The sequence below is a fragment of the Pimephales promelas genome, chromosome 13, assembly GCF_988280905.1.
Source record: "Pimephales promelas chromosome 13, fPimPro1.hap1.1, whole genome shotgun sequence".
Taxonomy (NCBI): Eukaryota; Metazoa; Chordata; class Actinopteri; order Cypriniformes; family Leuciscidae; genus Pimephales; species Pimephales promelas.
Window position 1 is genome coordinate 17,252,631 of NC_142781.1, and position 15,835 is coordinate 17,268,465.

Sequence of the window (15,835 nt, forward strand, 5' to 3'; positions counted from 1 at the left end):
ATTGATAGATGTATGTAAAATTCACCACAGCAAATGATTTTAGTTTATTTATAACCACCTCCAAAATAACACTATATTGTTATTATTGTTAATCACATCCGATAGTCCTGAACATGTGGTTACATGCTCAGATATATGAATAAGTTATGAATAAGAGTATTACGATTCCGAATAAATTACAGGGCTTTATAAAACGAATTATAATAACGTAATATCTTTATTAAACAACAATTTGTTACTCTGGGAAATCTATCTCTATCATATCAGTATACATTCACATACACATCTGAACATATACATTAGTATATTACCACTTTTATCTGTCATTGGGCAAATTGTGCATAAACGTAAAGCATACAATTTCGAATATACTAACTTTCAAATACTATAATTATTTTTCCAGTCTTCAGTGATGAACAGTCTCATATATAGATCTACAATAAGGCTCAACATATTCTTTTTTTCCCAATATATTCCCCTTTTCACCTAAAAACTAAGGTTTACAAAAACAACCATAGCACCATGTTGTCAGTATTTGTAATATGCTCCCCAAAAATGAGGTCTAATGCATTACTAGACATCAGTTTTGTTCTCAAATAATGGCAATCAAACAAAACAATTTACTTTCATTTGTATTTGACAACATCAAATAAATATTTTTTTTTCCCAACATAAGTGATGAGTACAGTCAGTTAAGAAAAAATAAATGTTACAGATAGTAGCAAATAATTTGCTTATAATGTTGTGCCTTTAATACCCATGTGAGAAATACAATGACGATCTAACACAATCTGTTTGGCAGGTGATTTACCCGTCTCCAACAGCATGGATAACAACTCTAAAAATCAGCAGCAATTCATCTGACAACCATAATCAATCATAAGATTATTTTCCAACAAAATATACAGCCAGCTCTACAATAACAGAAGAAATACACATAGGTTTAGGACATAGAGATGACAGGAATATACAGCACGGCAATCACCTTATATGTTTGTTTAGCGATCCCTTTTTATCAGAAGTACCTTTAGGCCTGGATGAATGTCAAAATGATGCATTTTCATCTTTTTTTTCCACTTACGAGAAATCCTAGTGCAGATTTTAAACACCTAAACATTTTTTTTAAACAAATATACATAAAAATGAACCGAAATTTGGGGAAGAAGTAAAAAATTAAGATATTTTCTGCACCAATGCTTCTTTGTGCAGGTTGAAACATAATACATGGCACCATATTTCAAAGAGAGATGTTGGCTGTAAACTGTGTTGAGGTGCTTGTTCTTCCAGAGAGGAGAGTGTCCGTGAGCTTAAAGAGGCAGGTCTATCGGACGGTGGCCTTGCTTAGTGAGCCACGACAGGGGTCCTGCAGTCCACATGTGTGGTAGCACCTTTAGAATATGTTGATAAGCACCAGGTCAAGAAACAAAAATGCACCGTTTTGTGGTTGTTTTGTCATCAGAACATTTGGCTCTTTTTCAATACCAATCATTGCAGAACCGCTGTACACAACTGGATTTGATGACCATAGATGCTCTTTGACAACCCTGGAGCAATGGGTGGGACGTTGCATTGAGGAAAACATGCAAGTGTGTTGGAGGGGTCACCATAGGATGCATTTTGTGGACATGCTAAAAATCCAAAGGATGTACTGTAGAAGCAGTCTGAAGATGGTTCACCACTAGAGGCCTTTAAAAATGTGTCCAATGCCATCTCAGATTTAAGTTGAAATATTCGATCCAGTGAGCACCATATTTACGTACCCCACTTTTTCTATTCTTATTGGTCAACACACGTTTTTTTTTTTTCTTCTTCTTCTTTTTTTTTTGTTTTTTGCAGGCATAAATCCATTTGGCTAGACATTTTTGTTCACAAGACAAACGACAGAGAGAAAAGATTAACTTGTTGGCACTACAGCTCATTCGTTTTGCAAGACAGAGGAAGGCATAGACAGAAGTACATTAACAATCATTAAAGAAATTGCTAACTTCATCAGAACTGTCATGTAGTACCCAAACAAACCTCATTCCTTTTTCGCATCTGCTCATAAAACCCTTGTGAACGACTGAATGGAACCGGTCTTTTTCGGGAAATCGTCTGTCTCGTTACAGTACTGAGTGAAATTTGAATGGAGATAGAGACACTGGCATTGTTGTTTGCTGCACTGGCTGCCATGGCTATACAGAAGCACCCAAAAAGACAAGGCACCACAAAGAATTAGATATTAGAGACTGGTCCCACTCACCCACCCCACACTAGACACGTACAAGTGGAGGCATGACTTTAACATCCACTTATCTGATGTGTAACTTCTTAGTAAGGCGGTAATCTTAAAAGGAACCAATTCACGATCATACGTGTGCTGTACAGGGGTTGGATTTGTTTCGAATCCCTCCCTTTATGTCTGCTCAAACGTGGCAATGTTGGTCACTACACATCATGCTAATGCGCAAGTGGAATAATAGAAGGAAATATCACAGTGTAGTTGAAAATATCACCTGGTCTGTCTTACCTCAAGTGCGTTAGTAGAAACCGATTCTGTAATTGGACGATGAACGTATCATGGGATGCCAGGCAGCCGAGTCACACAACCGTAAAAACAAGTTAAAGTAGCCGTACACATCATAACATAACAGGGTTGGTGATATCCCAGCAAACAACAGTGCATCAATGTGCCAAGCACCTACAGGGTTGGAATATCGGTGACTGTTATAGGCACTGGAAGGGAACAGGGAACAGAAACGCTTTGTATATAGTTTATAGTTTAACTAAAAACCTGATATTGCGAGGATTACTGAATTTTGATGTTTAGGAATTAGAATTCCTTGCATGAAATCACCTACCCATCCCTGATTCCCTTTAGCCAGGTTATAAATCTAAGTTGCTATCCTGAAAGCAATCTTTCCTTATTTTCTTGCATCCGAGTAGGCCAAGATAGCCCTCGCATGAGAGGGGTGGAGAGGAGGCTGAGCAGCAACCAAGGATGGAGCCGAAGAGGTAAGACCTACACACACATACACACGAATGCGCATTCTCACTGACAGCTACTGTCTATCCTCGTGTTCTTTTCCATCCCTGGCGAAATAAATAAATAAATAATAAAAACCTCCACCTCGTCCGCTACAACCCATCTGAAGTCTGCTGGGAAAATTGCAGCAGGCACAAATGAGGTTTGCAGCAGCTCATGCGGTGAAACTTGGCATCCCATGTTAATGCCTGCACTTATCTTGCCTGGATGCTGAGTGTCGGAACAACAAAAATGACCTTAGCCCCCTCAGAGCAATTCATTCATTTTCAAATGAATCAATGAAATCTGGGGGAAAATTACCTCAGCATTCGAGGTAAACGAGGGGCTTTTTATAGAGGTAACCCTCAGTGTTGTTCTGATTGCACCGTATAGGATAAGAAGGAAAAAAATCATAAAAAACGGGACGTTTAATTGAATTATCTTGCACTTTAGAAAGCCTCATTCATTGGTTGGCACCTGGCAATCCAGTCAATCCTCATTATGTGCAACCTCGGCATGCATTCGATGGTGGTGTATAAACTTCATTCAGGCAAAAGCAACCCTTTTCTCCAATCATTTCATAGTATATCTTCAAAAATATTGCACACTTCAAATAAAGGAATTATTATTGTACATTTTGAATGCGAATACCATTTACACATGTAAATTTGTCAAGGTTCTTGACCCTTTAAGAAACCATTAGCCTTTTTCTGAGGAAAAAGTTTAAGTGGACAGACAAATGCTATGTTGTACAGGGAATGATGGAGGAGTATAAGGTTAGCATTAAGCACCACACACTGCAAACATTTCATTACAACACTGTGAGGTTACTAGTAACCTGCAGTTGTTATCTTAAATGTGTGTTTCTACATGATCGAACCCTCAAAAAAATAATAGTTTTGTGTTATATGACAAAACGTTTAACAGAGTCTTATTATTTTGTCTTTATATCTGTGTATTTCTGTATGGAAGGACTTATTTATGGGAAAATGTCGATTTATTTCTAGCTTTCAACAAGTGCACTCTCTCATGTACTATTTATGGGTTTCAAAAAATATAACAGGGGGTTATGTAAAAAGAAAAAATGCACTACCATTCAGAAGTCTGGGGTCAGTAAGATTCTCTTATATGCGCATCAAAGCTGGATTTATTTGATAAGTAATTCAAAAATACATAACAAACCATAATATTGTGAAATATTGAAAATATCTGTTGTCTATTGTAATTTATTTTGTATATAATTTTTCAGCATCATTACGCCAGTCTTCAATGTCACATGATCCTTCAGAAACCATTCAAATATGCTGATTTGGTTTTAAGTGTCACCACAGTTGGGTCCAAATCCAATACATTTTAAAATAGTAATATCCTATAAACCTAAACTAATCTTGACAAACTATATATCATTTGAAAGCTTTCATATGATACATGATTTCAAAATAAATTACAGAGGAGCCGTAATTTATCAGTTTGCAACAAGAATATTATTTTCATACTCCTAAGGAGTGTTTAGACCTTTATTTTGAAATAGTGATGAACATGAAAAATCATGAAAGAAGGGTAGAAACCTCAGTTTGTTTTCATGCCAAGAGTTCAAAATATAGCATACTATTAATTATTTTCGAAAAAAGTCTGAAATTAGATTCACCATTTGTGATGTGGCAGCAAGCTATAACGCACATACTTGTTCTATTTTATGTGTTTCTTAGAGATTGAATTCATATCAAAATCTGCCAAACTTATCATATTACTTCTGAATAGGATGTCTACTTCATAAATTGTATGAAAATTGTGGAAATAATGTTTCAGATCACTCAAAACACATATGGAATTGGAGGAGCCCTTATATGGGCAGTAATGGAGTCTGGTTGTGATCTAGTGAAAAAGTTTGGTAGCTACTGCGCCCAAACAAAATCTCACTGAAAGCTAATTTTTTGAGATATCACAACTTGTTCAGATTTTTGGCTTTTTTTTTTTTTTTTTTGCAGTTTTAGAGTTGCCTAGATTTTGAAAATATATATATTTTATAAAAAATATTAATCGTTTTTTTTACATTGTACATTTTCATAAACTCAAACTTATAATTATAACTTTTTTTCTGTTACTTTCTTAATTTAATTCACTTAACAGGTTAAGAAACATGTAGCCTATCATTATTATCAATGTTGAAAACAGTTAGTTGTGCTGCTTAATATTTTTGTGTAAAACATGATATTTTGTAACAATTTAAACCTCTTTACATCTTACTGGCCCCAAACTTTTAAACGATAGTGTATATAAATACAAATAAATATATCCCATTTATTCAATCTAGCTTTCATAAAGTGCTCTCACACGTAATATAGATGGGTTAAAAAATATAACAGTGGGCCATATGTAAATATATAATTCATATATTCGATATCACATCACTAGTGAGTTTCAATAGGAAAAGACATGTTAAGATAAATATTAAGGCCCTTGAAGATCAAAATAGCAATGGCAGTGCAATATGGTATGCCAACACCAAAATGTTTACTTGACATCATTGTATTTTACTCGAAAGAACGATTGTTCATTTTTTAAAGCAATTTGACAACAATTTCAAGTCTCTTCCCCCTTAACCACAAGAGAAATGAAATGGGGCATCGTGTGCTTTTTCTGACAATCAAATGTGCTTTATTAGTGTCTAGCTGATATTCACTTGTTTGCCGTCTTTTAAGATCAGTTGTCATCACAACTGTTTGGAAAAAACGTAGGCACAAAATGGTAAAAGCCAAAATCAGAATGAGGATGCTAAAGACTATGTTCCTCCATCATTCCCACCATGCACATGTCAGAGGTGACAGGGCCACAAACACCATCAAACAAACACATTAGTCGAACATTCACACCGTAGCAACCCCAACAAGGGAATGTTGTATTTCGGACTCTTTGTTCTGCAACTCTACACTGTGTTAGTCAAAATATATGTTGAATATTCTCTGTTTAGACTCTTTTAGACCTTAGATGCACTCTTATAGCTCAAGAGTACAACTAAATAAAAAAGCACCAAGGGAAGTGGAGAACCAGAGAGGGCATGAGAGTAGAGAAGAAGCGGCATTGTGCGCCTTTATAGGGAGGACTCATACTGGAGCAGTTCGTAGAGGAGGGGTCCATCCCTGTACCTGATGCCCACTGCATTGGGGCTGATGTACTGGAGGATGTTTATGGTCCGCCGCAAACGTCGGTCCACAAAGTGAGCATCCCAAGCCGGATAGCGCTTCCTGGGCATGTCGATCTTGATCAGGGGCCCCTCGGGGTGAATGGGCCGGCCCGCCGCATCGGTGGGCTCCGTGGATCTCACCTGGAACACCGGCAGGCATGTGTCTGTGGCAGCCTCCTCCGGCTCGCTGTAGTCCCCTGAAGCCATAGCCCTGGTCGGGGTGGCTTGGGAGCCCCGAGGCCCCGGAGTGGGAGCCATTGGCTCGGCCTCTGGTGGTAACGGGAGACCCCAGAGCAGCTCGGCACAGCAGGAGCTGGCCAGCACCCTCAGCCCGGGTCCCATGGGATGCAGGACCCCGTAATAGAAGACCATGCAGGCCACTCCAGAGGCAAAGCACAGGAAGACGCCGCAGAGGGCGGATGCAGCGTAGGAGTCGGTAGCGACCGGGTCTCTGTAGGTGTACCACAGAGCGGTAAGGATGGTATTTTCCACCAGCACCAGTGAATAATAAACCACCATGCGGTATCGGGTCCTTCCCTCCTTGACATTAAACCAGCAGAAGACGTAGACTACGCCGACCACCATGTTGAATAGCACCTCCTCCCACTTGGACATACAGAAGTCGGTGCCTCCGTGGATTACCCAGAAGGCCATGGCACACCAGTGAAGCACCACAAAAATGCCAAAGTATAGGTGGAAAACCGAGGCAAAAAGGGCAAAAGATAGCGCCCGAGATGAAATGGTGAACAAACGCCACAGAAGATGCACCAACGCTCCCCGGTAGCTCATGCTCTTTTGGTCATCGCGGGAATCACGCAGAAGCTTGTGGTATGAGGCCAGAACCCAAGAAAGTGAGAGAAGAGACGCGATCGCTGACACACCTGGACAACAGAGAAATAAAAAATCTATTATTATTATCATAAGATTTATAAAGTATCATTGCTATACTATTGCAGTTGCTATCGCTGATTATTAATATTTGTAATTAGTATATGATTATATTTAAAAAAAAAGTATTAATCATTATTAAATAAATAAAAAACACAATAATTATAAAATGTTAAATTAGAAACAATGTAACAATCAAATAAATGCAGCCTTGGTGAGCATAAGAGACTACTTTTAAAAACATTATTGACCCAAAACCTTGCTTATGTATTTTTACATGATAAATAGAGAAACATCCAGAACCACAATAAAACTGCATGAAAGCGTGCTCTGAATTCCATTTTCCAAATTTCTCAAATTACAAATAATCTACGTTAATCTGTCTTTTATGAGAGGGGAGTGGGGGGGGGGGATCGAACACAATGTATGTGTACTGTGATAAATGACTTTATCTGTATCCAGGAATGCTAATGAAAAGCACCCTAACACATACAGTACAACAGCATCAATCACTGTCTTATCATTTCCATAACACCTGTCTACCATTTATGGAGCTATATTCTCCAAAACACATCTCTTGCTTATATGTGTCTTTTTTCTAAGATGTTTACCATTCATCCTGCTGAGCTCAGACTTCCCCTGCACTGCTGGCAGTGCTGTCACCTCACACATAAGAAATGGTCTTACATCTCACATTATCAGCTGTACGGCATGGAAGAAAAAAAAAAAAACATGTTCCCCACAAACACAATTGATCATTTAAAAGGGCTTAGCCAGGGAGGGCTCAGATTGTTAGATTTGTCCACAAGTCAGCCTTTTTTTCCTGATGCACTGTATAGTTTTGCCATGATTTGCTTGGTTTTCTGAAAGATTTAGATGGCTGCTGGACTTGATGTATTAATATAACACAAAGCTGTGAGATCCAGTAGATCATATTTTGTTGTCACAAACCTAACTGCGAATTTTGGCCATGCATCTCAGTTTTACTGAGTCTTGAGTTGCACTCATAAAAAATTAAAGATGCATTTCCAGCAAGATTTTCTAATCAAGAAATGTTGATTGAGCATGCAATGCATGTGAAAAATATCCAACACCACTGCAAAGCAAATTAAAGCAAATTCACTAAACATATTTAGATATACGGGAAATCGCAATGGAAGACGATTTCGATATATCTAAATATGTTTAGCGAAAGGTAAAACTTCCGAAATCTCAGTGTAAACAATGCGTGACGTAGACGCACGAGAGATCACTTCCGGCGTAACGTCTGGGGACGGTTCAGTTCGGTTCAGTTGGACATCTGATTCAGATCAGTTTGACGGCTGTTAACAAGAGCTAAAAAACGATATAAATACTGTTCGTTTTCTCACACAAATCGCTCGTTTCATGTCCATCAATGTGTACTTACATTTACAAGTCATTAAATCATGTTTAATTTTGACTTCTCTGTGCATGCTCTTTGAGGTGGACCCCCTAAAACTGCATTATAGGACTGACAGACAACAACGGTTTGACCAAAAAATGTCAAAATTGAAAATGCTGTGGAAACAAAGACACCTACATCTTGGATGCCCTTGAGGTAAGCTAAAACATATCAAAAATGAATTTCAAAGTGAACTAGTCATTTAAGTCAATTTAACACTCTCACTACTGAAATTATAAAAATAAATATACTGTATCTACTGAAAAGTATAAAATATGTCATAATGTTCTTGTCAAGATTTAAAAATGATCCCAGTTAAATGTACACATGCAAAGAACATTCACTACTGATATATAAAAGCAATACTGTACGAAATGTCAGCAGTCCCAGTACAGAGCCTTGAGGCACTCCTTACACTGCAGTGTTTCTGCCCGGTTCTTCTGGATCATGATGCAGAGCTGGAGAACTAGCTGTGGAGCGCTTTCCAGAAATGTCTCCAGTAGACGGAGCATGTTGACATCGGCATACTCGTACATCATGGCCCAGTAGAAGCGTCGCTGGTTCTCCTTTTGCCTGCGGCTCTGGATGCCGAGATACATTGTTCTGATGTACCTGCAGAGGAGCAGATGCAGAAACAAAGGAAAGCAGAGATAGTATGAAACTGGAATATACAGAGATGAAATTATATAGATTATATTTCAGATGTAGAAAATGACAGTAAACAGGGGGGGTTGGACAGAGAAAGAGAAAGAGAAAACAAGGGAAGGGATCAGTTGACCAGACTGATATCATGTTATATAGCAAATACTGTAGCAAATGGGAACAAATATATATGTATATAATTTTATGTAGTCTCTCATTCACTGCTACCCAACTATGACGCCTTCCACTTCTGAGAAACCCGGAAATGTGAACAGGGTCAATAAGATGCGTCACATCACGTGATTTTCTTGCCAAAAACAGTGAAAGGCAATTTGTTAGTCCTATTTGTATTTTATGTCCATTGGTCCAAGGGATGGTTCACAGAAAAATGAAAATTAGCCCATTATTTACTCATGCTCAAGCCATCCTTGGTGTATATGACATTCTTCTTTCAGAAGAATACAATTGGAGTTTATTAAAAAATGTCCTGGCTCTTCCAAGCTTTATAATGGCAGTGAATGACTGTATATTTTTAGAAGTCCATCAAAGTGCCTCTATCCATCGTAAAAGTGCCTTCAAAAAGAAATAAAATTATATATTTAAATAAGTATTTCAAGTATTTTAAATACAAATTACATTCTCCCTAAGTATTTATTTACAAATTACATTTAATTAATTTTGTTATTGAAAATACAAATTACAAAATAGTCTACTCAAAAGTAATGTAATTAAAAAATGTAATTAAAATACCATCTCTGTCAATGACATTGCAACATCCTAATGTGTTTATTCAATTATGTGGACATAATCGCATTATTTCACATTTATTTGGACAAATGTATATTATTCCACATTAAAATACTCATTTTGCTCCCAAACATCTAATATTAAATAACAAATTCATTAGGGCTTATTTTTCAGTCTTTCAAAAGACTATACAATATTTGATGTGGTTCAGTTGAGAGTCAGGGGAAATCAGTAGTATGCAATAATTGGAAGCAAATATCAGCAAACACATTGCCAATCTTTTCTCATCCTGTGTTAAAAGACACCACTATACCAGTGAGGACAGTGTCTGACGGGCGCCTGTCTAGGCAGGGATGGAGACAGGGTGTTCTGTGTCAGCGACTGTCAGAGATTGATTATCTGTGATATTGAGCTTAGATGATCTTTCTAGAGCTCAACACCATGTAGCCACACAATATTTAAACATTAGGAGGCACAATCGTGGGTCTCAGTTCTTAACTGAAGCTCAATTATGATGCGTTTAATGAGAGAAGCTGAGATAAAGAACATAAAAAGGGTGCTGAGAGGAGCAGATTACATACAGCCATAATAACAGGACTAAAGATAAGGTCAACAGGAGGTAAATGGGACTCACAGGTCCAGTATCTGAGAAAATTAAACCGCCTCCAAAAAGAGTGTAATGATACGACTACACCACTTGAGGGTACACATTGCTTTTATGTAAAACAGGCTTTTCCCAACATAATCTGTAAAAACAGCATGATTCTGTAACTTAAAAGAGCTTAAAGCAATTTGTCTGAATTCGACACATAAAATGTCCCAATTACCTGCAAGAGATCATTCAAAATAGCTTCCCTGACAAATCACACCTGCCTCTGTTATGGTTCTAGTCTATGTAAACAGCTGCTACTAATAAATAAATAAATAAATAAATAATTTATGTATTTATGTGTGTGCATTTTGTATTAAATCATATGAATTCATTCAAAATGAGCAACTTTAGCAACATTTTCTTATGAGATGGGAAATAAAGAAACAATAACAGCGAAATAATTGTCACAATTACAAGAAGTAAATTCGCAGTTGCAAGAAATAAAGATATATTTATTTACAAAATTCACCATCTAATCTATACATCATATCTAATTATTATCCAGTGGTGTTCTGAAATATGGAGGCGGTTTTTTTTTTTTTTTTTTTTTTTTTGCAGAATAATGCACCAGTACGGGTTAGTTCACCCAAAAATGAACTCTGTTTAAGATATTTTAGATTTCATCCGAGAGCTTTCTGTCCCTCCATTAGAAATGTATGTACAATATACTGTCCTTGTCCAGAAAAGAAATAAAGACATTTTTGGGTGAACTAACCCTTTAATCTTGACGCATTTTTATATTTACAAAGTAATTATTGATCTATCTAAGTTTTCTCATCATTTTTACATTTATTCCAAAATAATAACAAAAAGGACGAAGTAATAAAAATATTTTATTTGTTAACTAATGTTCGGGTACTCTTTTTACTAGTCACCGGTGTCACTGTTGGACAGTGTCACTTTAGAAAAATATGCACAAATTTTGGAATAGTGAATAATATTTTGTAATATCTGCATTGTTTTATATTAGTTGTACTGTGGATTATTTTCTCATCTAGTTTTTTGAGGCACTGCTTTACTTGTTGTGCGCAGTTAGGAATCACCCATGGGTCTAAATGTCAAGGATTCTTGTACACTTCACATCTTTGTTACACAGAAAACAGTGTAATACACAGTACATCAAAGGAACTGGTGGGAAACACGCACATATTTATACGCAAACTTCAAAGTTAGTCACAGATGCCACCCCACCTCCTTGGCTCCAGTCCACAACAATGTTGACGAGCATAATCTCCTGCTATCTCAGCTCTAAGTTTCTTTCATGTCTGCGTTTGCCATTCTGTTCATACAATATGTTCTTCATGGTTTACTCATCCACGCCGTCTGTAAGTGCACCCCGCTCCCTCTGCTCCACTTCTCTCTGGACCCCCAAGCTTTGAATGCCCTGTTCATTACACTGAAATCTTGGAAATCTCATTTTGACTGTATCAGGTTTGGATTCTGAATGTAAAAGCTTATCAGTAGGTCATATTTCAGCATGAAAGGGGCAGCTGCTGCTTGAAGTTGCTGTGACTTCACTTCTCTGGCTGCCATAACCGGACCATCTGCTCTGAGCTACTTTTACACTGAGAGCGGCTCACCCACTCTGTTTACACACCTAGTGAACACCGCTACATCTGCTCTCGCATTTGATGTACACATTAAGTACAGAACCTCGCTACAGCTGCTTTACAGTCACACTCGACAGATGATGTCTGTTCCCGAAAACCTAAACTGGTTTGAAACTCTATTTCCAATGTTGTGTTTACCCTTCTGACAAAAATACTGCAGTTATTATGCCATGGTATACACCGGTGGTTTCAGGTAGGCTAGTATTTGATATATGGAGTTCAATGTGAATTGCTGTTTGCGACACATTTTATTTAGTTGAATGCATTTCTTAGTAGACAGAAAGTCAACAAGAGAAGAGTTTAGATTTACATAGAGCTTAGGTTAGCTTAAAGTTAGCTATATAGCTATTTTGCTTTTGATGAACAAAACTAGACACATTAGCAGTTTGGCTAATGGATATACATTATTTAGTAGCCCATAGCTATTGGTCAACAATATAAATTGGATTGCTAATTGGCTATTAGTGAACATTAGAAACTAGCCACAATAGCTATTTGGCTAATTGTAAACATTACAAAGTAGGCTAAGCTATTAATGAACAATATAAATTATCCATTATAGCTATTTGGCTATTGGTGAACATTTTAAATAGCTAAAATTTTGCAAATTTTAAACTACAAAGTAGCCTGAATACTAGCCTGATCTATTTATAAACTAGCCACAATAGCTATTTGGCATTGGTAAATATTACGAAGTAGCCTAAATAGCAGTTGGTGAACATTCTAAACTACAGCCACAATAGATATTTGGCTGTTGGTAAACATTATGAACTTTACCGCCCATTTGTGATGTCTGTGGAAAAGGAAGGTTCTTTCAGAGAAAAATATAGTTATTACATTCTGATGAAATTTCTCATTCTTTTCTTATATATATGTAATAAAGTCGTGAGAACATTTAATCAAAAATTATTTTTTTTCTTTGACTTCAACATCCTGACGAGACTATCCATCAAGCTTTCCAGACTAATTGTTTTATGAGGACTGCATACTGTATCTTAAGTTTCTTGCAAATTTGCAGGTCTTTCAGAAGAGGGCAGCTTGTCTCAATGACTCTTGGGAACCTCATGCTTTTTTTGAAGTGAGTGTGCCTTTAGAATCATTCACCAGAATGTGTTTTGGATGGAGCGTAATCTCTTTCTGCCGCTCACTGCTCTCATGAAGCTAATTACAACTATAATCATCTTTGCATTCGTTGCAAAGCTTAATGGCTTTAACAAGAGCCGGTAATTATGTAAAAGTAGGAGGAACATTTGGTGGCAAACATCACTAATAACAGCAACAAAAATACATTATTATGCACATCGGCAAAGCACATCATGTTTTTTTTTTTTTTTTTTTTTTTTTTTGAGAGTTAATTCTCCACAACAGCCTGGACTATAACATATCTGCATACAATTTTAAAGAAGCATATTATTCACTCTATTTTATTTAGGCTAATGTTATCTGATGATCTTTTGTCTCTAAAGCCCCTTTAAGCTATATGCCCAAACAGCAGTGTTTGTATTACAAACTGACATTATTATGAAAATGAAGACCCAAGTACATTGTGATTGACAATAATTGACAATGTAATTGACAATCCTGCGGACTGAGGCACCTTGATGCCAGGCATAGCGAATCTCCAGGCCTACACACACATGATCTCTTACATATATATACAGATATGCAATCACCCACCCCACAGCCCATCCCTCGCCTTCGCCGCTTTGTACTCCCCAGTCTGACAGGCTGGATGGCTGCTTGCCTGTGCTGTGCTACCTCCATCCCCCACTCCCCAACCCTGTTGCAAGTTTTTGTTTATGTTGTAGAATGTACTGATTGTGCTAATGTTGCTGAGGTGTTTTTCCCTGTTCCCACACTGCGCTCCTTACAGGAGCATAGTCTGGGGGGTTGTCTTTTTCTCCTCAACTCTCCTCATGTCATGCTGTATTTTCCCCTCAATTCCCTGTCTTCCTGTCCTGTCTTTCCCCTTGTCATATCGTGTTTGTATGGGCAGGTTGATGGCCAATTTCGCTGGTACTTGTGACTAAGTGACAATAAAGTCCATTCCATTCCATATAATGGGAAAGTAGCAAACAAAAAACATAATAAAGCAGGACTTGACCAGATAGATGAGGATTAAGAACGGGCTCTAAACATAAACCAGACATGTGCAAAACTCTCAAAACCCAGTCAGAAAGAACCAAAATGACATTTAATACACAAAAACAAAGGTAACATGCGAGGGCTATATATGAAGAGTTCAGAGGCAAAAGCCTCTAAGTGCCATTTGAAATTTTCAAATCAGTTTTTATCAAGCTTGTATATTTAAGTTCAGTAATCTCACTTAAATAACAATTAATAGGTAATCTTCATTGCCATTTAAGAGAAATTACTGAACTTTAATATACAAGCTTGATAAAAATTATCAAACTAGAAGAAATTTTCAAATGGCACTTAGAGGCTTTTGCATCTGAGCCCTTCATATGAACATCAGGGGTCAAAAATCCTGTATAACAAGACTAAATGAGACTAATAAACAACAACCAATGACATGACTAACCAACAACAATCTATGACTAAACAAGACTCAACAGCAATCTGACTAAACAAGACTGACCAACAACCAAAGATACAAGAATAATCAACAACAATCCATTACAAAAAAAAGCCTGACCAAAACAAAAACAAAACAATGAGTAAATATAACTAACCAACAACAACCAAAGAGTATATAAGACTAACCAACAACATTCGGTTAGATAATAATTAATCTGAACAAGACTGACCACGACCAACCAATGAGTATAAATAAAGCTAAACAAAAACCAACGAGTAAATAATACTAACCAACAACAATCTGACTAAGCAAGACTGACCAAGAGCAACTAATGAAGACTAAAGAATAAAACTAATCAACAATAATCCATTACTAAAACAGCCTGACCAACAACCGATGAGTAAATAAGACTAATCAACAATAATCCATTACTAAAACAGCCTGACCAACAACCGATGAGTAAACAAGACTAATCAACAATAATCCATTACTAAAACAGCCTGACCAACACCAACAACCAATGAGTAAATAAGACTAATCAACAATAATCCATTACTAAAACAGCCTGACCAACAACCGATGAGTAAATAAGACTAATCAACAATAATCCATTACTAAAACAGCCTGACCAACAACCGATGAGTAAATAAGACTAATCAACAATAATCCATTACTAAAACAGCCTGACCAACAACCGATGAGTAAACAAGACTAATCAACAATAATCCATTACTAAAACAGCCTGACCAACAACCGATGAGTAAATAAGACTAATCAACAATAATCCATTACTAAAACAGCCTGACCAACAACCGATGAGTAAACAAGACTAATCAACAATAATCCATTACTAAAACAGCCTGACCAACACCAACAACCAATGAGTAAATAAGACTAATCAACAATAATCCATTACTAAAACAGCCTGACCAACAACCAATGAGTAATTAAGACTTATCAACAATAATCCATTCCTAAAACAGCCTGACCAACACAAACAACCAATGAGTAAATAAAACTAGTAATTAATAATAATCCATTACTAAAAAGACTGACCACCACCACCAACCAATGAGTAATTAAGACTAATCAACAACAAGAACCAACAAGTAATAAGACTAATTAACAATAATCTGACTAAACAAG

General features: G+C 36.9%; 1 protein-coding gene across 1 annotated transcript in view; it reads right to left on the reverse strand.

Annotated features, from left to right (window-relative positions):
• Positions 1–198: 198 nt before the first annotated feature.
• The window catches only part of xkr6b (XK related 6b), a 62,378-nt gene continuing 46,741 nt past the window's right edge, over positions 199–15,835 (reverse strand). Inside the window, exons 2-3 of the mRNA XM_039693377.2 lie at positions 8,915–9,111; positions 199–7,069 (exon numbers count right to left, since the gene is read on the reverse strand). Coding sequence (XP_039549311.1) covers positions 6,096–7,069; positions 8,915–9,111 — 1,171 coding nt within the window. The 3' untranslated portion in view covers positions 199–6,095. The remainder of the gene's footprint in view (positions 7,070–8,914; positions 9,112–15,835) is intronic.